This window comes from Agelaius tricolor, unplaced genomic scaffold (genome assembly GCF_023055355.1).
Source record: "Agelaius tricolor isolate 1412-34295 unplaced genomic scaffold, bAgeTri1.0.p SCAF_4, whole genome shotgun sequence".
In the NCBI taxonomy this organism is placed as follows: Eukaryota; Metazoa; Chordata; class Aves; order Passeriformes; family Icteridae; genus Agelaius; species Agelaius tricolor.
This window is the reverse complement of record NW_027269264.1, coordinates 25,515,457-25,542,203: the sequence shown is the minus strand read 5'-3', so window position 1 is coordinate 25,542,203 and position 26,747 is coordinate 25,515,457. Positions and strand designations below refer to the sequence as shown.

General features: G+C 36.0%; 1 protein-coding gene across 3 annotated transcripts in view; it reads left to right on the top strand.

Moving 5' to 3' along the window:
* The window catches only part of ADAMTSL1 (ADAMTS like 1), a 391,950-nt gene that overhangs the window by 80,036 nt on the left and 285,167 nt on the right, over positions 1-26,747 (top strand). For all 3 annotated transcript variants that reach the window (XM_071424947.1, XM_071424948.1, XM_071424950.1), the window contains exon 2: positions 9,109-9,228. In XM_071424947.1, the coding sequence (XP_071281048.1) occupies positions 9,109-9,228 (120 nt within the window). The remainder of the gene's footprint in view (positions 1-9,108; positions 9,229-26,747) is intronic.

Genomic DNA, 26,747 nt, shown 5'->3' with positions numbered 1-26,747 from the left:
AAGTACTGAAGAAAATGTGAAGATTATAATTTTAAAGTTTTATTTTCATAAGGAAAATATTCAATGCTCAGAGTTCCCAGGAAGTTTGATGAAGTGATTCTGAAGAACTTGCCAGTTTCTTCTTCCAAAACAGAAAATTCAAGGAAGCTGAGGGGATTCCATAGATGAAATAAAAAAAAAACCTTCTGAGCAATGGGATTCAAAGAGGAAGAAAAAGAATTACTTCTTCAAAATATTCAGTCTCCATATTAAATTAGACTGTCAAATCCATTATTTTCCTGAATGCATATTTGTAATTTCTTATCTTCTCACTTTGGGAAAGTTGCATTTCTCTGATTTTTTCTAAAATGCTAAAAAATAACACAATAAATATATGGTGATAATTTAAGTGCAGCTAATTGTGATATATGTTGAAAAACATATTTATTTTATGCTTACTTTCATGCCAATAATAATTTGAAATCCTTTACTGCTGATTAGATGACATTTGGGAATGACTGGTCTTGCTAATCTCAGATGATTATTTGTTCATGCAATTTGACATTGTTTTCTGTCTTTTCTGGCCTTTAGGAAAATATTGCAGATCAGTGACAAAGTGCATTGTTAAATGAACATACTGAAGCTTGTAGAATGATTTCTAAATCTGTTACTTGCTCCATATTCTTGCATGGCACATACTAATTTTGGCCATTTAAAAACTGATGCAGCTTCTAAATAATTACATTTGAGCAATACTTGTTCATGGTGAACAAAGCAAGGCAGCAAAAGAAACAGCAGAAAATCAATTCTTCAGACCTTATATTTTGGTTTTGTTTAATTTTATATCATAGAAATTAATGTGTCTGATTTCAAGTATTTTGAACAACAGTATTTATTTGGCTTATTTTAGAAAGTAAATCTGTTTAGGCCTGGGACACAGTCTTGCTCTAAGCACAGTAGAAATTTGGTGGCTTTTTTAAATAATTTTCATGGAGATAAGAAGCCATACCCATCTAAATATGCCCTGTTTATCTAGTAAATTAGAAACTAGGTAATTCTGAAGTATAATTTCAGTTCTAGTTCATGAAGCTTTTTAACCTTGATGTATTTTGTGTTAACTATACCCAGAAAGAAGGTTCTAATCAACAGGATTTTAAAGGAATTCTATAGCTTTGGGGTTTTTGCTTCTATTGGACTTCACCTTTTTTATCCCCAGTCTGCTTTTTTTTTTCTTTACTTGTTTTTTCTCTTGTTGTTTCTCCACTTTCCCCTCCCCCTCTCCTTTTTTTTTTTTCTTTTCCTATGGTTGCTTGGCAGCAGGATAATTGCTGTGTTTTTGTTCATTCTGTATTTTTGCCTCTCCATTTAATGGGGCCATATTGGCTTTCTCTCTTGTTGGTAGACTGTGGGTCAAGTGTAGGCGTGTGCATGCTTTACAAATCTATCCCCATCATTGCTAATGTCTGTCCAAGATGTTGGTAGCTGGTGCTTTTGTCTGAGGGACACTTCAAGCTGTAATTCTTGAGTGCAAATCACTTTTTATTTCTTTTGTTCATTTATAATGAGAGACTGAAATGGAGCTTAAATAATTCCTTCAATGAAAACATTAACCAGACTCTGCTATTGTGGTTGTTTAAGAACTGAAAATAATTAGCACAAATTCACATTTCCTTCACAGAGCTTTAAAAGAAGTCAGGATATTACCATTAAGATAATAATGAATTCGTTCTGTGTGGAAAGGCAAGGAGGAAAGAAAAAAAGATTAAATATATTTCAAGAACAGCAAAAAAGATTTCTGGTGGGAACATTTCACTGTTGAATAAAAGATTCCCTTGGGAAATACATTGCTATTTGTGTTCGTATTTTAAGGCACCATGTGAGTACCTTCAGAGAAGCCAAACAAGAACATCCTTCTCTCTTAAAAAATTCTAAACCTTCAAACCCACTACAAAAAGTAGCCAACTTCATAAAGCCAACTTCTGGCTGTTAATTCAGAAACTATAATTTTATCACTGTTTGGAAAGATTGGAATCAGAAAGCAGTATTTTTGATAATCCGGTCTCAGGAAAAGTTTCTTTTCCATGGGGGTAAAGACTTTTTGTTTCCTTGTTTCTCTTATATAACTTTTCCTGCTCATGACATGCTATTTTGAGCTATCAGAAGAAGATATTGCAGTAGTTAAGAATGTTGGCTTAGAATTTATTTTGTTCATAAATCGAGACAACCCTTTGTTCCGTTTGAAAGACAGCAAGCTGAGAATCAAAGCCATAAAATCTAAGGGTTGTAAGGCAAGAACAAGCTATTATCTATCACAGCTATGAAAAGCTGTGAAACTAACCTCTAAATGCTAGCTTAAAGAAAACAAATTCTGCATGAACAAAGTGAACTTCCCTTCAGACTTTACTTACAGGAAAGAAAGAAAGAAAAAATATGCTGACAGCAGTTAGCTTAGGCGTGGGACAGTCTTCTACACCTTAAGCAGAGGTGCTGAATCTTTGCCAAGGGTAATAAAGAATTGAAGGTGAAGAACTAACCCCAGTTTATCTGCTGAGAATCTGACTACTTCCTTATGTCCTCTCTATTCACTGTTGACTGCATGAGAGTTGTGTGTACAATCACCTGAGTTTTCTTCTGCCTTTCCACATGGTAATAAATATTTTCTGTATACTGACAACACTCCAGCATACCAGTAATGGAGAGTGACTTTCCAGCATACCTGTAATGGAGAGGCTCATATGAAAAGTAACTATACTCACATGAGCACATTTGTCACAGGACTATGCACTGGGAATGTCACAGGACATTAGGCCCTGGGAGCTTAATGCCATCACATCTGGATGATTTATTAAAAAAACCCTAAATTTTCTTTAACTTTACAACAGTGGCTTAGAAATGAAACATATCATATTGTCTAACTTCATAAAAATGAAAGAAAAATCAAAGATTTATTGTTTTTTTCCCTTGTTGTTGCTTTGGCAATAAAACCATTTCACTGAACTAATAATAAAACCCCTAAATTTCATGGAAGGGGCAGGATTTTCCATGGGGAGAACAGTCGTTTTTCACAGCTCTAGGGTCCAATCTGCAAGACAGAAATGATGAAAGAGAAATAAAAATTTAAGATTGAGCTGCTTGCTTCTGTCTAAATATTAAATTTTTAGTTTGGATTCTACCTTATCTCTCATATGTATTCTTCTAGTCGTTGGTTTAAAGCATGGGTTGACTGCATGACAGCAAACACTTAAAATTTTTAAATCTTTTTACAAATTCATTGACAGTCTCTCTGTTCACCTGAATCTGCCTATTTCCCTATGGGGACTTAGAAAATTCATTGGGAAAATTTTAAACATTTCTGAAAGTATAATGAGGAAACATAGCACTTGGATGTCCTTAATTAAATGTCCTTAATTAAATATCCTTAATTAAATAGGGTAGTATCTCTTTTAGGATATATTTACCTTAAAAACATAGTGTGCTCAAATGCAAAAAATTCCCAGAAGATGACATGCAAAATAGATTTTAAATTGTGCAATACTTTCTGGGTCTCCATGGAGAAATGAAAAGTGTTCAGAATGATTAACGGTGGCAGAATTGGGCAGTAATGTTTCTGCATATTTTAAATTTTTACATGGACTTTGATAAAAACAAACAGCTTTCACAATTTAGATTTAGAGCCAGACTATAATTGCTTCTGAATTTGGTATTGGACTTGTACTCCCCTCTACCTACTCTCTTTTAGTTTGGAAAATAATGGAAAAGAAATTTTGGATCTCCATTGCAGCACAAAACTGTGGCAGATTAAAGCAAATAGTAATAATTTCTTATTTCAGAAATCCCTATGAGATTTTGTTAAACAATTTCTTGAGGCAACAGTGGTAGGAATCAGTTTATTTGACAGCTTGCAGCTGTTTATACACACCTTTGAGCCTTCTGGGATGCCTTTCCTTCTTGCGTGATTGACAGGGCTGAAGGACGCAGTAAAGCCCTTGTCACCCATGTAAAAGTGCAGCACTCTTTCTCTTGGAAGTGTGGGCAGTAAAGTAGAACGTTGTTGTTAGGTTTTATGGAGAGTAATTCAGAATTGAAATACATGCACAAGTTGTTATGGTGTTTGGAGTGCAGTTTAGTCTAAAAAAAGGCAATGTACAATAACTTGGCTTGTTAAAAGCCTGCATTCCTCATCCCTCACTATCAATGTCACTGCTACCCTTTCTGATATTTAATATCCTGAATTTGGTCATGTTTCCTGTTTCAGTTTGTTTCTGTCAAGAAAGTCAAGAGATTCATAGTAACAGCTAGCAAAGTAGTCCTCTTCTCATTGTCAAAACACTGTAGGCCTCTTTGTAAAAAAAAAGAAAAATGAAAGAATCTGTTTTTTAAACAATTTTATCAGAAGTATTTTTAATAAACAGGTTTTTTTGCCACTAGTTTTGATGTTAGTCAAAACATAATTTTCTGTGTGCTTTAGAATTTGAAAATTCAAAATACAAAAAGCTTTAACAGAGCAACTGTCACCTTGAAACTACTCATGGAATGTGCCTAAGTGATTAATTATAAATATTTGAGGCCACATTTGATATTTCTGCTTTCTGAGCGAGGTACTTGGAAACTCCTCATCTGTGCTGAGAAAGGTGATATCCAAGGTAGTAGGATTATTTACATCAGATTCCAAGCCTGTGCTGTTAGTCTTGTGCCTTGTGAATTCAGCAAAATATTAGTATTACATCTTGCTAACAATAATTACCAGTAGCTTACTTTATTGCTGGTCACAGCAAAATTAATGGAGCTAGTCCCACAGTGGGACAGTAATAAAATGCAAGAAAACTTAGATTGTGTTGGATGGGACACATCCTTTCATCTGCTGTTTTGTGTTGGGTCTTTTATTTTCTAATTATGTATTTTTCAGCCTGATTCCTCAAAAATTTCCTCCTTATGGACTCACACCACTGGATCTTATGGAACAATTTATGTTTTGCATTGATTTAAGCGAGATAGAAACTGAAAAATAAGAAAAACATTATTGCTTAGGTATTTGCTGGAATTTTATCACATAACAATTTCATAAAAGGCTCCTTTGCAAAGTTGTTTGAGCAACTGAATACCCAGATATCTTCCTCATGCTGAGAAACTTCAGTTATATGCCTTTGATTTTCATGTGCACTAGTGAAACCTCATTTACAATGTTGTTTGCAAATTCGTGAAAAGCTACTTATTGATGCTTATGACTGCTGCTGATAAAGGTCAGATTTCTGTCAGGCCACTGTTCCTTTGCATGATTTCCTCACTGCTTAAAAAAGGCTGCTTTGGGGTATTTTTGGAGATATTTCCTAAGCTTGTCTGATCATAAACTGAATGAAGGTAGATGAGAAATATGATGGCTGTGTTATGATGAAAATAGGTTTCCTGAGAGAATGAAATGGTGATGCATATGTAATCAGGACTTCAAGGAAAACTTGAAAAATGAAAAAAACAGTCTTTCAGGACATTATTCCAATTTATTGACATTCATTATTAATGGATGATCTTTAATGGATGGATCTTTGAATCCAGCTCTCTCAGTAAGGATGAAGATACTCTACTTTAAGTACGTTGTATCAGATGATGTATAAGTTAAAGCTAACACAGAGTGAGCTACTACTCAAAGGAGGAAAGTATATTATATGAATCAGGCAAAGAATAACCTTCTTTAGATGGCCACATACTTTCAGTCCTCTTCATTTTTTCAAGACTTTACCATTCATATTTGATAAATTAAAAAAAAAAAATCTTTCTTTCTTTACTTTCATTCTTTCATTACTTCACTTTTGGGTCTTTTATTTCTCATCTTTTCCTTCATTTTCAGTATCCCAATGTCTTTTTTCTTTTGACTGCTTATCTCTGTCCCTTCCTTTGGAATAGTGCCTATTTCCCACCTATGTAATTATAAGTAGTCAGAGCATTAATGTTGATATGGTAGACACTTAAGTTTTAAGGATTAGCAATAATTTATTGCTAGTAATAATTTATTAATGTATATGCATTCTTTAGCAACAGATTTCATTTATTTTGAAAAACAGATTGGAGTTTTAATAACAGGAAGCTGATTCTTATACGGAAAAGAATTTTCAGAATATGGGTATATTTTTATAGGAACAAAATAAGCAAAATAGGAAGGTGAATCATTGGTGATGAAATGACTCTTTACATTGTAATTTGACTTCTAAAATTAATAACACAGGGATCTGGACAGGCTGGATTGATGGGAAAAGGTCAGTGGTATGATGTTCAATGAGACCTGGTGCCATGTCCTGCATTTGGATCACAACAACTCCAAGCAGCACCACAGGCTGGGGGCAGAGTGTCTGGAAAGCTGCCCAATAGGTAAAGGACCTGGTGACAGTGGCTGGACATGAGCCAGCTGTGCCCAGGGGACCAAGAAGTCCAGTAGCATCCTGGTCCAAACCAGCAAAAGTGTGGCCAGCAGGACCAGGGCAGTGATTGTCCTCCTGTACTTGGCACTTGTGAAGCCACACCTCCAATCTTGTGTTCAGTTTTAGGTCCTTTGTGATAGGAAGGACATTGAGATACTGGAGCGTATCCAGAGACAGGCAGTGGAGATGGCGAAGGGTATGAAGCATAAGTCTCATGAGGAAAGGGTTGGGGTAGCTGAGCGTAATTTTTCTGGAGAAAAGGAGTTTCAGTCTTACCTCTTCTCCAGGTAACAAGCAATAGGATAAGAGGAGATGCCCTTGAATTTTGCCAGGCTAGATTTAGATTAGATATTAGGAAAAATTAATCACAGAAAAAGTTGGGAAGCATTGGAACCAGCTGCCCAGGGACCTGGTTGAGTCACCATCCCTAGAGGTACTTAAAAGACATCTGGATGAGGCACTTAGGGATTTGGTTTAGTGGTGGACTTGGCAGTGCTGGATTAAAAGTTGGACTAGGTGATTTTATGTATATTTTCTAACTTAATTCTATAATTTTATAATTTTTATCATTAGATTTGCTGATCACAAGTGTTTAAAATCACAAGTAGATGCTATTATTCCAAAGTAAAATAAAAGAACAGATTTCCTTTCTTGAAATTACTTTAATTCTTTGGACAGTTTTTGCCAATCTTGAGGTGAAGCATTTTTATGAAGTATGACCTATTCCAAGAACATTTTTATTTGTAAGATAATGATTTGTCAAAAAAGAATACGTCTGTAACAGTGCTTCTTTTTCTTTGGGGCATATGCATGTTTCTTCCTCAGACACCCCTGAGGATTCTTCATTGTTATGACTCAATAATATAAAAATAAAATCAGTGGGTGTATCTCTCAATGTTATCCACAATATGGGAAGCTAACTATAAATTTTAAAACCCTACTCCTGTAAAACTATTCCTTTTATGTGATGTTCTTTTTCTTCCTGTATTCTTAAAAAAAAAAATAAAATTTACAGCAGAGGATCTCAAAGCAACCAGAAGACTTAGGTGCTCTCTATTTCACTACTAGAAGCAAGAATTTTATATCAAAGAAAACATCTATTATGTTCCGGTGCATATGGTTTGGATTCAGGGATTCAATTCTTACCATTACCCAACATCACAGAAATTCCTATTTCCCTCTGTAAATTAATTAGATAATCTTCTTCTGGTCAGCCTATTATAATTGCCCTAGCCTTACAGAAGCTCTGATCTCAGTTCCTAGCTGGCAGGGAGTATTACCTCCTCCAAAAAAGCAATACCAACTCACTTGTTGGGAAAGGAAGGCAAATCTGTGCTTCTTTCTCCCCCTGGACACTTAAATGTCACGTTACTCACTAGCCCTTTGAACTTCTCAATTAGAGTAAGTAGAGCAGAACAATGGCACCTGTCTGTACAGAAAGATGAATAGAAGAAGTCATAATAAAAGCAGGAGAACATGGACTTTCTTCTTAGTAAAAGGTAGTAATTGCAACTCTTGTGAGTAATAACAGTCCATTTAGAAGTACTGTGCCTTAGTGAGGAAATACTATATCCTCTGCTCCTCATTATAGTATATTATAGTATCTTATATAGTGTCCATCCAGATGTATAACATAAACAGATACTTTTTACTTTTCTGGAACAGAAATCAGAATCTCATATAAATCAATTATTTATGGTAGTTGCATTTGTCTAATTCACACTAGTGTGGTCACTGTTGTCAAATAATAAAGTATCCTTACTTAGTCATTTTGATAAAGCATACTGTTCTCTCAAGCTGAATGGCCTCCCAAATAAGTTGTGAAATGCTGGTAATGGAAAAATCTACTAGATTTCCAGAGATAATACAGTCCCTATTCCTGGTTGTTAACAACCTTTATGGATATTTCACCTGTAGTGGAATTCTTTAGAGTTAGTCTAATGAAACAACAATGTTTTGACAGGTTCCAAAAATGTCCCTCATATTTCACTGGTTTCCAAAACTTTAAATTTATACCTAAAAAAGTTCTTTGGCTTCAACAACCAAAGAAAAAATGGATGTGAGAACTTGAAGAATGTGGATTTAGTTTCATTATTTATTTCTAAAATATATAAAAATGTTGTGATTGTACGTAGGACATTTTGATAGTAATTGCTTAGTTCAACCACTGATGAAACAACCTCTTTCTCAGTAGCTTATATATATATATATATTTCTAAAAAGAATAGATACAACTTAGTTTAAATTATTTTCAATGCATGTGCATTTTGGAGTTTGCTAGTCAAAGTACTTATGAATAATTTTTTCTGTCTCTTCAAAGTTTTAAGCTCTATCTTCTTATGATAGAGCCATCAAAATTCTGGACAAACATTATCTGTTTCATAAAGTAAAAATAATTTAAGTATTAACTCATTTAACAAAAGAGTTTTTAAACATTACTGTCTTACAAACCATAGATGTAAATATTGATATAGAAACTTCTTCCACAGAAGAATTTCATGTAAATGGAAATTATTTATAACCGTAATGACACTCTTTAAATGCATGTCAGTGTTCTCATTAATGGCAAGGCCATCTGGTTAGAACAAGTGTAGTACTGGAAGACAGAGGACCATTAACTGGCTTTTTTCATCTTCCAGTCATATTTTTCTAGATATTAGGATCATTTCTATGAAAGAATTAAAATTTTGCATTTGCTAATATTGTGTTTTCCTTCTAGGTTTTTGGAGACCAAAATCAAGGAGCAGTTTTTCTACGTGAATTTACATTGATTCGGAGAGAAAGTCTTCATGATGATTTCCTATCTGATTTGCTGGATAACCACAAAACAGAAGACCCGGTAGGAATCTTCTATTATTCCAAAACATTTTATAAGAAATTGTTGTAGGAATTGCTGTGGATAAGTCTATCATTCTGCTTCATTAATCTATGGAAAGTAATGAAATTAGATTTTTTAACATAAAAATGTTAGCCTAAAAATATTGTAAATTCCATTTAAAGTAAAGACTTCATAGGAAAGGTTCATGGGTGTCAATGCATATGAATTTTTATTATTCAAAGACAAACTTTTTCACACAGATTGATCTTTTGCTTTCTAATGGTAGTTTTTCTTATTCAAAATTTTGTCACTCTAAATTATTACCATTGTTTGCTTTGTACATGCAAAGGGAGATTATTTTTTATTCAATATGAATGAGTAAAGTTAAATGTATAGGTTATATAAAAAATATAATGCTTTGAAAGGAATAATTTTATTAAATGTACCAAGAAATCTAATAAACAGGGAAAACACTTTTATGAAAAATATTTTTTCACTCTCTTCTGTATATGTTTGGCAAGGTATTTATTTCTGGTCTGAAAGATTCCATGTTGTCTAGCAGCTGATATTTTTGAAGAAAAGAATGTAGAAGTAAGTAACTTGGGATTCATGCTTGATCAGGCTTTAACATAAAATGAAACAAACCAGCTGATTTTAAACTGCAGCAAATATTCTCTGCCAAGATGATTAGGGACTAGAGAGACTATCTGTCTTACAAGAAAAGGCTGAGGGAGCTGAGTCTGTTCAGTCTTATGAGGAGACAATGGAGAGGGCACCTCATTAATACATACAAGTATCTGAAGGGAGGGTGTCAGTGCATGGATTCAGGCTCTGCTTGGAGGTGCCAAGCAACAGCACAAGAGGGTGATGCACAAAAAGTTCCACCTGAACATGACAAGGAACTTCTTTACTGCACAGTGACCGACCACTGGAAGAGATTGCCCAGAGAGGTTCCAGAGTTTTCCTTCTTGGAGATATTCAAGAGCCATCTGGAAACAATCTTGTGCAATGTGCTCTGGGATGACCTTGCTTGAGCAGGGAGGTTGGAGCAGATAACTCACTTTGACTTTCAGTCTCATCTCTTCTGTAATTTTGTAAACTTTTTGGTCTGATATTTTCAAGGGCTGATACATCTTGATGTCTGACAGATTATGGTTTAACAGAAGCAGTGGTGCATTAGCATCTGATGTAACCAGGAATTGGTGATGTATTTTAGGGATTAAATACTTTATAGGATTAAGTGTTTATTTACTGTGGAGGATAGAGTGAGTCTAGAAATTTCTGTTGGCACAGCCATGCTTAGCCCCTTTTTAATTAAGGTTTACCTATTTTAGGTTATCTTTCTTTGTGCATGAGGAAATGTTATCTAGTTATCACTAGTGGGAGTATGTAGAGCTAGGACTTCAGAAGAACGGAGTGGATGTCTTTTGATAAGTCTTACTGCTCAGGTCAAAGAAACCAGTTAACAAAAGTAGTGAAGGTATTAAACAATCTACTGTGTTTTTGCTAACCCATCTGCTCTCAGACAAGTTGTCCTTTGTGCTTTACTACTGCTAAAAGAAATTTCAGATTGGTCAAAGTCAACCTTTTATTCTACCATTTTGTGTCATTTTACAGCAGATCAGAATTTCATCAAGCAACTGCATTGCTGCTGGAATACCTGTAATTGTTCTTCTTTAAAACTTTCTTTTCTGTGCTCCAGAGAAGAAAATGGCACTTTATTACAATTCTGTTGTACCAGTACTTGTGGCTTGTTATTTATTGCTTTTCTGAGTTGTGGCAGTTGTATGCATGTTTATAAGTGTTTCGTGTTCACGGAAGAGGAAAGTACTCTGCAAAATATTCATAGATTTCACTTCAAGGCAGTGTTTTTCTTTCATTACTTTCAGGGTTCCTGTGATCTTCTTTCTGTGCAGTTTTGAGTTCTTGAGAACACATCTACACTGAATAGTGCCCAGAAAATATGACTTTGCAATCTACACTTACATATGAACTTAAAGAACTTTACCAACCTCATCCCTATGTGATACCATCTTCTACTACAGAAGCACATAAACATTTTCTCTGCATGACTGATTTGGTTGGCAAAAGGTAGCATGGAAGAACTTGAAATAAGTTTTCAGTATTTTGCCTGAAATATTATGAATGTATGCAACTAGTTCATTGTAAGCTATGTAGTCTATTTCAAAGAGAGGCACTAATTTCAACCAGGGCTTTTCTTGAGCACTGTCATGGTTTGACACTGGCACAATGCCAGTGCCCCCATGAAGATACCCTCTCCCTGGTAGCTGCTGTGAGATGTGACCAGGAATAAGCAAAGCAGGCTCCTACTTAGGGAAGAAAGAAAACAAAACTTTATTAACTACACTACAACTACAAATAAAAAGGAACACACACAGGGAAAATGAAAACCTTACAAATACATTTCCTCCTCCCCCCATCAAATTTCCAACACAATACATCTATTCCTCAAATCACCAACTCTCAGTCCAGCACCACCTTTTAGACAATCAATCCTCAGTTCATCAAGAGGAGAGGAGTCCTTCTTGTACCTTGGGCTTCCCCTGGAAACACCGCTGAAGCCTCGTGTGTTTCCGTGTCACTCGTGGCACTGCCTGGAGTACATCTGCCGTCGTGACCTCTTCCTTTCATGTCCAGTGCTCTCACCACTGAACATGGACCAGAGCTGCTTCTAGGGTTGTCTTTTTAAAGGATGCTCTGTCCCGATCCAAAAAAGGCACAGTCTCTCCTTTGGGACACCTGTCCCCACAATCTCTCCTTTGGGACACCTGTCCCCCCCATATTTTTTCACCCCCTGGGGCCGAGGGGCACCAACACTGAACCCTCTTGGTTCTGAGGCCATTGCCTCCCCCTAGAATGCAGTCTCTGTGTCACAAGGAACATGGTTCTGTCCATGGCTATACAAAAAGAGTCCAGCAAAAGCCACTCCATCATCTCTTCCCACTAGGATTCTTCTCTATTCTTCCACTATTTCTCACTCGCCCAGACCTCTCGCACATTCTTTCCTCATCTTCCACTCTATCTTCATGGAGAGGTCAATGATCTGTAAAGTTCTCATTCTCCAAAAAGGGGTTAAAAGCTCCTACAAGTGGCTGGCTGAACCCCCCCTTCTTCTCCGTCCCAGCCGTGCTGCCGGCACAGGCCCATGTTTATCAAGCTTCAAGGTTACAGCCCCAGGCAGCGGCGCTCTCTCTCTCTCTCTCTCTCTCTCTCTCCCACCCTTCCACCCCGGGGCTCAGGCCTACCTCTCCTGGCCACATGGCTTTCCCCTCCCCCTGCCCAGCCAGCAGCTGGGCTGGGGGAGAGACCCGAACTCTTTCCCGCCGGAAACCCAAAAGGGCCCTCCCAGGGGAGAGCTCTGCTTTTAACCCCGTGTTCTCAGAGGCGTGTCCATGTCCCAATGGCCAGGTTAAATGCCAATATTAAAGCCTGAATATCCATTGGCCCAAAACACAGCATTCCAAAAAACACATTTCCTGTCAAACCACCACAAGCGCTTATTCCAATATTCTGCTTCATAAATACTAGTGAATTGGTTTTCCAAAATTTCCGTAGCATATATAGGGTATTGTTCCTATTTTATGGATGTAGATTCAAAGGTTCATAGATAGATATTAAGGTCAAATGTATCTACTTTTCTTGAGTGCCTGAGACACAATGATCCATTTTTTTTCAATTTACCTCTCATGACACAGGACTAGGGTGATGGGGGAGCTATTAACCTCAAATGCAATTGTGACTGCTCAGCGTCTTCATGTGTCAGGCTAAAGATTAGAGGTAAAGCATGTACAAATCAAAGTACGTGATTAAGGTATCCAACAAAATGCTACAATGACTCAACTGGAATGATACAAAAATTGTTATAGAAGCAGATATAATTTTCCAGAAAAGAAAGCACAAACTATATTTCAGGATCAATCATTCCCGGTTCATAGGACCAATCCTTTCTTTCCTGTAATTTCAAGTGAGATAATGGTGTATCTAATGAGAAAACCAATGTAAAACTATTTTCCTAACAAATAAAACACAAACTACCTCTTCTATAACAGTACCCCACTAAATCTCCCACTCTGGTTCCTTTTAGAAGTCCTGTGACTTACATAACATAGGGTTTTCTATTTGCATCTTTTCAAAACTGTTCACGCAGAGCTACAGTGTGAACACAGGGCTACGGTGAGTGCTGGACAGCTAGTGATACAGGAATTGTGAAATAATTATAATTTTAAAAGTTTTTAACCTTTTTATTTTCCCTTGATGAAGACATGAACTGACTTATGCTTTCTGAGAAAATTCAGGCTGGTGATCTATATTTTTAAGATATTTTCTCAAGTATACATCTTCACTCATCTAAAAAAGACCAAGTTACCACTATTTTTGTGGGTAGCTGAGAGCATCCAAAATGATTGATTCACTTCTGATGTTGAAAAGTAATATCGCTGTAACTCCACAACTTTTTGGGCAAAAATATGTACTTCCAGAGGCACCAGGTAAGTCTTTGATAGTATGGCAGAATGGCCACATACATAGCTTTCTGTGCCTATGCATTAAAAGCTGTTGGCAGGGCTGCTATAGAAATAGCCTTACAATTCTCAGCAAAAGTTGGGGAGGTCAAAAAAAGCTCCTGTTTTCCAGTAACCAGTTACTAAAGTAAAGATGCTTAGCAAGGAGATACACTAACTGCTTGCAAGACAGTTTTAGGCAATTACTTGCAAGATTGTGTTAATAAGTACAGGTTAGCCAAAATATCTTGGATTATGATATTCAGTCCAATGGAAAATAGGCTTCCTATATAAAGGCTTTATCTTGGTCATTGAAATGACTCACAAAAATACTTCCCTCATCTTTCAGTTATATTTCCAGCCTTGGAGAAAATGTAGCCTTATTTTCTTACTTTCCCTTTCAATATAAAGGGAAAGGGATCTAATCTAATTAGTGTAGCATCATCATATTTTTCAGGGAGAAAATTACTAGAAGCGAGAAGAAGATTTATATTTTTATCATTTTTTGTCTTGTTCACAGTCAATAGCTGAGATTACACTAAAAAAATTATTCAAAGGAAGCCTCTGAGGTATATTTCACAATTCCTAACTTATAGCATTTTCCTGCTTCTTCTGGGAAAAATACTGAAAATAGTTTAAGAACCTGGGGAAAATAATTTAAAATATAATGGATTTAGACAGAAAACTTAAGGTTCAGGAAATTCCTAGTTTAAAGAATTTGTCAAGGATAATACTCCTACAATTTTGGGAAAGTTCCTATTTATGTGTTCCTGCAATTCAGCGATGATACTTTTGGGTACCCAGGAATTCTGAATTAACTCTATAGAAAGTAAAATTTAGAATTTTATAATATATAATTGGTATATAATTGTGTAATATATAATTAGTATTATATATAATTGCTCTGATTTATTGAGCAATTATCTAAAACCTCAGATTAAATCCAAAGTTTTCTGTGCTGAGGTCTGATTCTGAGATAAAGTGTAGAAATTCTCTACATCATTATGAAGTAAGAAGAAAAGCAAGCCCTGTAAAACATGAATAAAATCTAGATGTATATCTAAATTTCTTTCCCAATTGATCCTGATATTTAGAATTTATTGCTTGTGCATTTTAGATGGAAGGGTTAATTTTCAGAATATAAATATCTTGAACATATTATTTATTCTATTTTTGAGCCATAATTTTTTTTTCTTTGTACTCCAAATTATTTATGTGTAAGAATGAATTGTACTCTAAATATATTATGTGTAATAGTAGAAGATCCTCAGCCTGTTGATTACGGAATTTCCAAGCTTCTCAGCTAAAAATCACATGTCTCTAAATGGGTATAAAATATGATGCTGCCAAATCCAGATTTGAGCTCTTCACAGATGGGAAATCACTAGACCACAGGAATTACAGGCACTTCCCCCTGCAGCTGCTGACGTGACAGATCAAGAGAAATCCTTGGATGATAGGAGTTCTCCTCTGACTAGCCTTACCTTGTATTTGCTATTTGTAGGTAAGAGATCTCTGGTGCAAGTTATGACAGACTTATATATGCTACTGCCGATCCAATTACTTGAAAATCATTATTTTGTCCTGGAAAAACTATAATATTGACCTAAATCAATAAGAAATGTTCCCCTGCTTTTAAAAGCGTAAGTATTAATCATGTTTAGAGACCTATGGATGACCTAACACCAAAGATAGATTGGACCACTGGCATTTGCCACTTTCCTTGTATCTAAAGGTCTACAAAGTACTCAGATACCAAAAGATCTGAATACGCTCACCATCTTTCTGACTACCTCTTATATAATATAATGTAAATATAATGATATTTACATCCATTTAAAAATAGAAACATGACAATTGAGTTTCTGGATTCGCAACTGTTCCTATATTTTTCTTTTAGAAAGCCAATCAATTCAGCAGTACTCATTAAGAAAAAAAAAAATTACATTCCAAAGCTTGGAGTCCATACCCCACAGCTGCTAAAACTGTCCCATGACTGAATTGGGTGCTGGTGTTGAGACAGGAGAAAAGGAAGCCATTTTTAGAAAGACAGAGTAGTAAGCCTTGCCCCCTTTAGGAAGATGAGAAATTTTGTAATAAAACTAAGCCATTGTTTGCATAATGATATAGAACACTGTTTAGTCTACCACAATAATTAACAGAGTCAAATTTATGCATATCTGTTCCTGATAACTCTCTTCTACGACTGAAATTTTTCCTAGAATCTATCAGATTAAGTAGCTTTTCTATTTGCCTCACTGAAATACTTGAAGCTCTTTTTTCATTACACTGTTTCCACTCTATGGGAGCATAATTCAAAAAGCTAATAGCTGTTTTTGCACTAGTAAAATATGTGGATGCTCTCTATGTGTGGAAATCTCACTTCTGTGCATTTTAATAGAAGTCTTTTGAAACATAGTGTAAATAGTTCAAGAAGAAAATTAGTTTAGGATAGTTACTACAACCAAAATGGGCATAGGTCTTGCTTTTCAAAGCAAGCATTCAATGTCTTCTAAAATTTTGCTTCATCAAAATGAACAATTCCTCTTTTTTTACATCATTGGCAAAATTTATATAATAGATTCTATGAAATTTGTTAATTAAAAACAAGTGAAGGGTAAGCATCAAGTAGATGAAAGAGTAATACAAAAGCTCTCTAGCAAGAAAGACAGGATACTGACCTGAGATACTCCAAACTTCCTCTTCTACCTGAGATTTCTCACAAATTTCACCTTGAATTGTTCTACAGAAGGCAAAACATAAGTGTAAAGAGCTATAATCTTTTAAAAACTGATGATGATGATATGAGTGGCTTGTTTAAATGTTTTGTAGGAAAGTACTCCTTTTTGTTGGACTTAGACTACATCCTTTACTAAGAATACCTTTTTCTACAGCTGTGCAAATGTTTGTGATTTTCTGCATTGTAAATATTAACTGATCATGCTATTAAAAAAATGTGATTGCATTGCTTTAGATATTTTCAAATTTACCATTCCTCATATTTTCATAATTCTGTATTAGGACTGGTATATCTTTAATGTTCTTTTTGTTTTCTTTCTTTGTGAATACATAATATATGTATATGTATAAATATATGAATATGTATATGTATATGTATGTGTATATGTATATGTATGTATATGTACATAAATGGAGATGTTTCATGTGAACATGCCTATCTACATGCCATGTTTGCAGCACAAGTCTCAGCAGTCCAAATTAATGTAGACTTCTTAGCAAGTGCTCACTAATCAATTGTTTGAAACAGACTAAAGAACAACTTACAGATATTCTTTCAGCTTTGCTTTTTCAGTAGTTACAAAGAGTCTTATGTACTGCAGCCGGAGATATCTTTAGGATCACAGGATTTTTAAGAGTGCTTCTCTTGCTTTCAAGGTGTACAGAGCTTTCTTAGCTGCCCTGAATACAGACAGAGTTTGCGAACAATGCTGTATCTTGAAATTCTAGAGATGCTGCCTGTTGAACTCCACCCCTGGTTAATGCCTCTCAGCATCACTATAAATGAAAGGACAGTGCTCATTCACTAGAGCCCAGGCTGCCTCCTGAGACTGATGAGTGGACAATTCAGCCTAGGGAGCTCCAGCTGTCTAAGGGAGTTAACAAACCAAACAGATTAGAGAATGTTAGAAATGCTTAAGCTTCTTCCTTTTTGGGTCACACTAAATTATGCAAGAGTATTATTCCTAGAAAAAGTTTACTACTGAAAAATCACTGTCTGGTTTCAGAGTCTAAATTTAGTTTTTGGACCTAAAAGGAAGTCTGTATCCTTGTGTATTTCCTAGCTGTCATGCAGGCCAGAGTCTGATCTGATTTATTAAGTTGCTTTTGGTCTAGGACACTTAAAAAAGGTTTTGGAACCTTCTGGCTCTGAACTGTGCAGTAATTACAGTGTCAGCAAAATGCGCTGATGATTACAGAGTTTACACCAACAATCAGAAGGCTTGGTGCTTAGATTCTAACATTTTCATTGCCCAGTGTTAGAAAATATATTTCTCTTTCACTAGGTCTCCTTTCCTTTTCTTTATTTTTTTTTGTTTGCTTTATTATTTAATTACTTAACTGTTCATTGAGGATATTAATGTAATTCTGTGATTCTCCTCTCATGGTTGCCATAAAGCTTACAGTGGTGATATTAAAGAACATATAGTTTTGTAAATGGCTTTGTAGAAGCATACCTATAGGCAAAGCTCATATATTTCCATGCTTATGTAAATGGGTTTGCAGACCTGAATAAACCCAGGTCAGAATCAAGTGCTTACTTGCTGAACTGTATTGTCATGTTTACTCTGCTTCTAGTATCTAGATTTAGAATTCTAAATACTTGAATATCTAAGAATCAATAACCACAGAATCAGAATAAATCCCAAGTTGCTTTTCCTCTGTTGCAGTATCAATAAGCAAAACATGGTTTCAATAAAAAATTGCCACATGCTGCAATTTTTATATCTTAATGAATGCATTTAATTTCTTGGTATTTTTAATTAATATTGTATAATTTTTTTTACTAAATTCTTATTTGAAACCTACAGTGAAGTCAGCTTCATTTTTGTTCTTCTGTGGTTTCCATGGCTTCTCTTCCATGTAACTTTCAGATTAGCAGTGCAGGCCTGAATCCAAATGGCTGTACTCCACTGGAACTTATAACAAGATGTTTGTCAGTCTGATCATACCACATTTTTTGCAGACTTTCAGAGAAGCAAGATCATTGGTAGAGTCTGAACAGCAATTTGATCAGAAAAAAATCTGTTACAGGATATAGGTCATAAAATATTCAACCTTGAAATAATAATCCCATGTGGCATTTTTTTTGCTACACAGAGGCTGTTACTGGAGTGTGCTTTCAGAATAAATGAATTAACTTTTTTCCTAACTTTGTACAATCTTTTATGCTTACAACACCCAAAAAGTCCTCTTAATTTATCATTCTACAGAGAGATTTCTGTTTGAATGGGAAGTTTATTTCTGTTCCATGTAGGTTTTCACTCTGTGTCATCCTCTCCTGACCTCCTTTAGTAGAAACATTTCTTCCCTCTTCCTCTGATAGATTAGTGTGGGCTCTGAAACAATTTTATTTTCTGAATGTAAATGTACTGTGATAGGTAGTAATTATTATTCCTGTTTATGATGAAGATAGGAATGGATCTGCACTAGAATCAAAAGATAGTGAGGTTTGAACAAAAATGAAGGGTGAGGTATTATCCTTCAAGGAATCAAATTTTTTCAGTGTAGTATCTACCCCTAAAAATTTGGGGTTTGTGCAGGGATGAGTTTTCCCTGTGCTGTCATGTATCACACAAAGGGATCTGCTGATCATTCTCCATGCACTGACTTTCAGGGTTTTCAGATGCTGTATACTGTTCCCGCTGTGCAGCTTCTGGGCTAGGACCTGGGCTAAGAATTTTATTGAGAATTCATGGGTAGCAAAAGATGGATTTAATGTGTACTCAGAGTCAGTTCCTTCACTTGTTACTAGATGCAGTTTTCTACATGATGAGAATTTTTACTTCTTTACTGTCTTGTGGAAAAAAAATCTGATGCATTTTTGTATGGCAAGAAATGTGTACTGTTATTCCTGCATGCATTGCATCAATTCTCTATGATTTAAACTGGAATTGTGAAAAAATGGTTGCAGATTCAATTATATATATGAGTCTAAACCAATCAAATATATTGTTTTTTAAATATATTAAGGAATGTGCCTAAGGACCTCTGAGAGATATTGGGCAATATACTCTTATTTAGAAATCACATGATTGCTGTATAGTTAAGTGGAATTCATGGTGTTTGGAATATGTGTGCATGATTTTTTCTCCTTTGGTTTTACCATACAGAAAAGAAAATATGGGAGTGATTGATTCTGAACCAGTGAGTTTCCAGACCAAAACGACCTTCCATAAAAATGACATTTTTATTGCTTGATTCTGTCCCCTTCCCCACACCACTCCCCTCCCCCACCAAAAAAAGAAAAAAAAGAAAAAAAACAAAAGAAACAAACAAACAATCAAAAATAAGTCTATTTTATTCCTTTGTATTAAACTGGTGAATTTTTTTTGAAACCTGATATCTAAAATAGACCTCTGATACAGTATTGTCAGTAATAGTGAGTGATTTTTTCAATTGCTAATTAAAAATCACTTCCGTGTAAAGGTTTAAAAATCCAACAAGATGAATTATCTTCAATGAAATTACTTAAAAAGGAGCAAGGACGTGAAAGAAAAAGAACTGGAATGGGAAGACGCTGTGTATTGGGCAGATATTTGTTCTTTTCTCTTGTTTCAGAAATGGTAGTCTGCTAAATTTTGTACATATCACAGGCTTTTTTGAACTTCAGAAAACACAACTGCATTTTAATTCAAATTGCTACTTATATTTTCAGTGACTTAACACACCTATTTTAATTGTGTTAAAAAATGTACTTGCAGCTGTATTTCATCACATCTACATTTTGACATAGTGCTGAGAATTCTCAATTTTATTATATACAGATGTAGCTCAGTAATTTAGTTTCTTTCAGTAGCTGTGTGTTTAAGTGTCCATGAGAAACTGCAAAATAATAGCCAAATTATGTTTTTATTATATCCTTTTTATCAATCTTGGCATAAGAATGGAAGAAAAATCACTTCAGCATGCCTCACAGCCTCTCCTCACAGGGCAAAGGCTCCATCCCCACTACCTTGGTGCTTCTTCTCAGCTCCAGACAGCCTACAGATGTCTTCCCTGCTTGCAGGGTGATATTCACAATGTGATCTGATGTACACAGTAGAGAGGGGCAAATCCCTTCTCAGGCTCTGGGGCTGTGCCCATGTGCCCAGACAATGCTGTGCCCCATTGCTGCCCATGTGCATGGCTGGCCACTCTGGGGCCATCCCCCAGAGCCCCAGCCTGCACCCCACAGGGCTCTGCCTTTCTGGGAAAGACATTCCTGTTGGCAAATTTCTGTCATGGTCCTTTTGGTTAGCTGTCATGCCCTCAAGTATAAATACTATTCAACAAGAATTGTTTTGAATGTAAATAACAGTGTCCAAGATAGTCATGGGAAGAAAACTTTGCTGTCTACAGAAGGTACAGTAGGAACAAAAACTGTTCAAACAAAAACAAAAATGAAAGTACAGGCAGGCATGAGAGATAATTAGCGATCTGGTTATAAATTGCTTAAAATCACAAGATTGCATCAGGAATTTAGTTGGTCTTTCAGGCTGTCATATCTAGGTGTTCACCAGTACCTAGAAACTGAAGGCTTCAATGTATTTGTTCTTCAGGACAGCTGCAATATGAGCCAAAGGAATCACCAGCGGTGATTTTGAACTAATTTACCTGCAATGGAAAATGACCTCACATATCAGAACAACCATCAGAACAATGAACAACCATTTTTTTCCCTCATTAGGCAACTAAAAATCAGGAGATTGTCATTAACAATTATAGTTATGGAATTTTTTTTTCCTGTGGTTGTAGTTTCAGTAGATGTAGTTAATCGGCTTAGTTAAGTGGATCTTTGATATTATTTTAACTAAAAAACATCATTTATGATAACAAGAAATGCTTTTGAGACTGTCCTCAGTGGCCTTGAGACCTACAGTATAATACACTGTATGTTGTCTGATAGTGGTTACAGAGCACCATTAGTCTGACATCATTCCATTTAAGAGACATGTTTGAGGAAGAGAAATTTGTCCTTGACTTTTACCCGAGTTCTGCAGAAAACAAAAGCTATGTTATTCAGTTGGGAAGTTCCATGTAAATGTATGATTGTGAACTTATTGTTTATAATCATTACATGAATAATACTACTAAAATATTGTAAATACACATAGAAAAATGTGTAATTTCTCTTTCTCTCTATATTTTATTTACATTTATATCAGTTAAAACCTGGTTGAAAGTAATAAAAAATACACTCCCCCTCCCCAAATTTTATAAATATCCTCTCTAGCAATCATTTCTTCTTCCTCTTTCCTTCTCCCTATCCACAATTCTTAAATCCTTCTTAAAAAATTTCAAAATATTGTATCCATTTTTTTTCATCTGGATATGTTTGAACTTTCTTTGTCTGCTATTTCTTTTCTTTTCCTTATTAAGAGGTCATCTAGTTCTGTACGTTCTAGTTCTCACTCTGTGAGTTCTGTGTTAACCAATTCTTGCCATTTTCCACTTCTGGTTTTTTTTCAATTATTTCTGTCCTAAATTTTATTTTCCAAATGCAATACTACAGTTCATCTCTGAAAACTCTGTAGAAGACACAAGTAAAATTAAGCGCATTTGAGTACAATCTTCTATGAGGTATATACATGCCAAAATGCCATTTTCTTTTGAGCAAACTATCTTCAAATTTAGTGCATGAAGATGGCAAAGAGGAAAAAATAGAAAGAAATAAACTAATGGAACATACCTATGACTACTATGGCAGAAGACATCATTCTTTTATTCATGTTGTAAAACTCTCAGTACTCATCAAAATTCTATTTACGTTGTTTGCTCTCCTGCTTTAAGTGCAAGGTTATTCCAAAGCCTCATTGCTTTGATAGTTACGAACATTACTAGGTACCTTACTTATGTTATGTTTTGCATTTATCTTGCAGAAGTAATCTGCTAAGACTACCCCACTAAGCTTTTTTTAAAATGTATTTTAAACTTCTGGATGTTGTGGAATAGATGCATAACTTTCTGCCTTCTGACTTGAGTGTAACTTAAACTAGTGGCTGTCCTAGGTCTGATGGATGGTTTGTCCTGTGATGAGGACTAAAATAGAGACCAACACTATATATCAGTCCAGTACAAAAATTCTTTCCTTACAGTGGAAATATTTGACTTAATTGAAGGAGAAGAAATAAGAAAGCAGCAAAAAATATAGAAGACATTTCAACCTCTAATGTCATATTACAATATTATGTTGATCCAGTTCTGAGTAACTGGGGTTGTTTTCCATATTTGTAATTTTTTAGGATAAACGAGTCAATAAAATGAACCTGTTTCAGGTTTTTCACAATCTTTATTACAATCAATTTTCAGTTTCACTCATTTTATTACAATAACTTTTAAGGTGATTTTATAAGGAAAAGGATAAATGCAACCTTCACAATTGAAATATCAATGCTGGTGCATAATCTCTTAAACAATAACAGTCAATTCAATCTGAAATGTTCAATAGATTTTATCACCATGTACAAAATATGTCACAAGTTCAAAAACCAATTTCTGTTGTCAAAAAGACATTGCTCTACAGCTTTATCAATAGTCATATTTCTATAGAGAAGTGCTATGCATAAAAAGATTAAAGATTTTTAACTGTAAGAATTTAAAGGAAGAGCAAGTTGGAAGGTTGCAGACCTATGCTTGAAAAATATTCTGGGGTAATGTTTAATTTTTTTTTTCCCAGACTTTCAAAGCCGTAAAATGAAAATCCCATTTAGTATCAAGTGTCCTTTAAAGAATATTTAATACTGGTTTTGTTTTCAAGTGTAATGTTATTATATTTCTTGGAGTCTTTTTTTCCTTTATATGAAAAAATATACATTTGTGAATACAGTCTGTACAAAGAAATCTGACTCACCTGATGGATTTACTGTGTGTTGGTTGCATATTCAGAAAGGGATTCAAATGAAAATCTCACTGCAGGAATCTTTTTCCCTTTCATTCTCTCTTGAGAAATGCAATGTCATAACTGACTGTGTGAAATGATATATGGTGTGAATTGCCCTCTGAGCTGCAGAGGAGCTGAGTGCTTTAGAGACATATAACCAGATAGTAATGGAGATTAATGAAGATAGATGCAGTAAAAAAAGACTGCTGTTAACGTGAAGTATTTTAAAAATGTGTCATCATACTGAGAAATTAATAGTCTAAATACTAAAAAAAAAGAAGAAAAAAATCAAGTGATGCTGAGAAGCAGCTGTCTTAATTAATCATCATTTTAGAGCCTTAATTATCAAGAAACTATGGATATTAGGCATGGAGAAGCTACATTAGTTTATCTTATCACTCCAATTCCACAGCAGGAAATTAAATTCTTTAGTACCTTTCTTCAGCATAATGCCAAATGTTTTACCCAGCTAGTTTTAAATGACTTAAAAAATGGCTATCAGAAACTCAGTGATAGTTTTCTGGCTGATTTATGTGGAACTTCAGCACAAATGATGAAATTCCAAAAGGTGGCCAATGACCTGATGGAATACCTAGAAAAGGTGCAGTGAATAAGATGTAAATGTGCCTGGAGGTAAGGCTGGTGATTAAGGAGTGAGAATATGCTAATGCATGACCATTCAAAAATGGATTTACAGGCTGGTGGAGAAAACTATTACATTTGCAATCTGCAGTTACGATCTGATTATAAGATATGCCTTTGCCTGAATTAAGGTGCAAACAAGACCAAATGGCAAAGCCAACAGAAAAGTACAGATCTTATCTGACAGTAAAAGCGAGGTAGAGAGATAGAAGTAGGAAGTGGTGGCAAGGAGGAGAAGGGAAAGAGAGAGAGATTAAGTAAAGATATCACCACTGTATGGATTCCTGTGGCAGCCTTCTGGTCTTTCTTCACCTTGGTCTTCCCAGAGGTGGGAGTGCCTGAGTCTTTCTTCCGGAGGTACCACTTTTATACAGTCCAAGTCTCAGCTCTCCATGGATGTCACTCCCATAACTTGAGATGACAAGTGCCTTAGCACTTGCTTCCTTGCCCACAGTTTGCCACAGTGGGAATTTTTGTCTGGGTGATAACCAAACCTTAATATCCATTAGGCCTGGAATTAGCTCCTTCCTGCTGTGTCATCTGTGTCTATCTCAAGTTCCTGTTGTAGTGGCTTATTTTATTGGAAATTTCTTCTTTGAGAGTATTTTCAGATAGTTATCTACATTCCTGTAAGCCCTTACAGCAGTTCAGAAGGCAGATCAGATAAAGGAATATTGGTGGAACTTGAAACCGTCTTGAAGAGTACACGTGCTTGTGAGATTGTGCCCTCAGCCTGCAGAATTGAGAATTACTCCCTAAATATGCTACTGTCAAGAAACTGCAGAATAAGAACTTCATAGCTCCATCTGCTTTTATTGATTAGATTAATTGCAGAATAAGTAAAGAAAAGAGTGGTAGGTATTCTAGATACCCAATTGTATTGGATGCGTGTGGCAAGATTTTGGTAGCAAGGGGGCTGCAGGGATGGCTTCTGTAAGAAGCTGTCAGCTGACTCCCCTGCATCTCGCAGTCAGCGACAGTGGCAGCACTTCTGTGGTAACAGATTAAAGGATGGGGGAAAATACCCAACTGGGCAGCAGCAATTGCAGCCAGATAAGAAGAATATGAGAGAACCAGTGCCCACAGACACCAAGGTCCATGCAGGAGAAGGATGAGGTGTCCCATGCACCAGAACTGAGATTCCCCTGCAGCTGGTGATGGAGACCACGAGGAGCAGCTGTGCTCCTGCAGCCCACAGAGGTCCACAGTGGAGCAGATACCCACCTGCAGACCATGGAGGACCTTACACCAGATGGATCTGAAGGAGCAGGTGGGTGAAGCAGCCTGAAGGAGGTTATGACCCCTGGAGGAGGAGCAGTGGCTTCATGGAAAAAGGAGCCCATGCTGAAACAGATTTTCTGGCAGGACTGCTGACCCTGTGGAGCACCAACACTGGTTTTCACAAAAGACAGCACCCCATGGAAAGGACCCACACTGAAGAGGCACATAAAGAACTGCAGCCTGTGCTGATACAGTTCATGGAGGACTGCTTCCCATGGAGGGACGTCATGCTGGAGTAGGGGAAGAGTATGAGAGCCCATCCCCTGTGGAAGAAAGAGTGGGAGATAATATGATGAACTGACCAAACCCTCTTTCTTCATCTCCCTGAGCCTCTTGGGGGGATGAGATAGAGAAAGTCAGTAGTAAAGTTGAGTCTGGAAAGAAGGCAGGGGGAAAGAAAGGTGTTTTAAGATTTAATTTCTCATTACCCTGCCCTGATTTGATTGGTAATAAATGAAATTAATTTTGCCAAGTCAGGTGTGTTTTGCCTGTGATGGCAATCACTGGGTGATTTCTTCCTGTTCCTTATCTCAGACCCACGAGGCCTTCTTTGTATTTTCTGTCCTGTCTGGTTAAGGAAGGGGTGTGATGGAGTGGCTCCGGTGTGTGCCTGGCATCCCATCAAGATCAACCACACTGATATATGACTCTGTATGGAATGACCATACCAAAAATGTTAACAGCAGTTGTCTTTGTGCTGTAACTCATTCTCTCAGAAATGGACAAGAGGGATCTCTCCCATTGTAGCTCCTTATTATTAGGGAATTTTCCATTTTCTGAGCCTGAGAGAACAGTGGTTTTGTTGGAGCCAGCAACAAAAAGATTAGCCCTACCATAAGTATACAGGCCAACTAACTATACTATGATACATCATAGGGAAAGGTTTTCCAGAACAATTATTTGTAGATAACAGGAATGGATTAACTGAATTGAGATCTAGAGGTTCCTCTTATTTATCAGACCAAAGTAGCTTGTCCTGAAGCCTTTACAATCTGGAATGTCTTTGTAATTCTTGAAAAACACCATTCAGACGTGCACAGAAACTATCTGCTTAACTCTTATAAAATAATACAGTGCCAGAAAAGTGTCATAATACTTGGAATGGGACATGACTTACTTGCAGCAGAGGTTTTTTATGGATTTAGACTGTTTTTTACCCCCTGCTTCATTAAAGATAATCAGACACCTTTTTTCTTCATGCATTTGCCTTTGTGGTCTTTCCTTGAATGACTACTGTTGGACAAGCTGATTTGTGTTTAACTTGTACAAGGCAATCAAGAAAAGGTGGTATGAAGTGTCTTAAACATTTATCTTTTTTGCTGGTACATGCTTGTTAAGAGGGGTAGAAAATAATTAAGAGTATAAACAGTTGGGTCTTAATCCAGAAGTATCATTGTATACCATAGCTGAGCATAGCTGCAAGGTTTCTTCACAGGTCTTATGTCATGTTTCATCTAGAGTACTAGATGCTCATTGAACCTTTTTCTTCTACCATC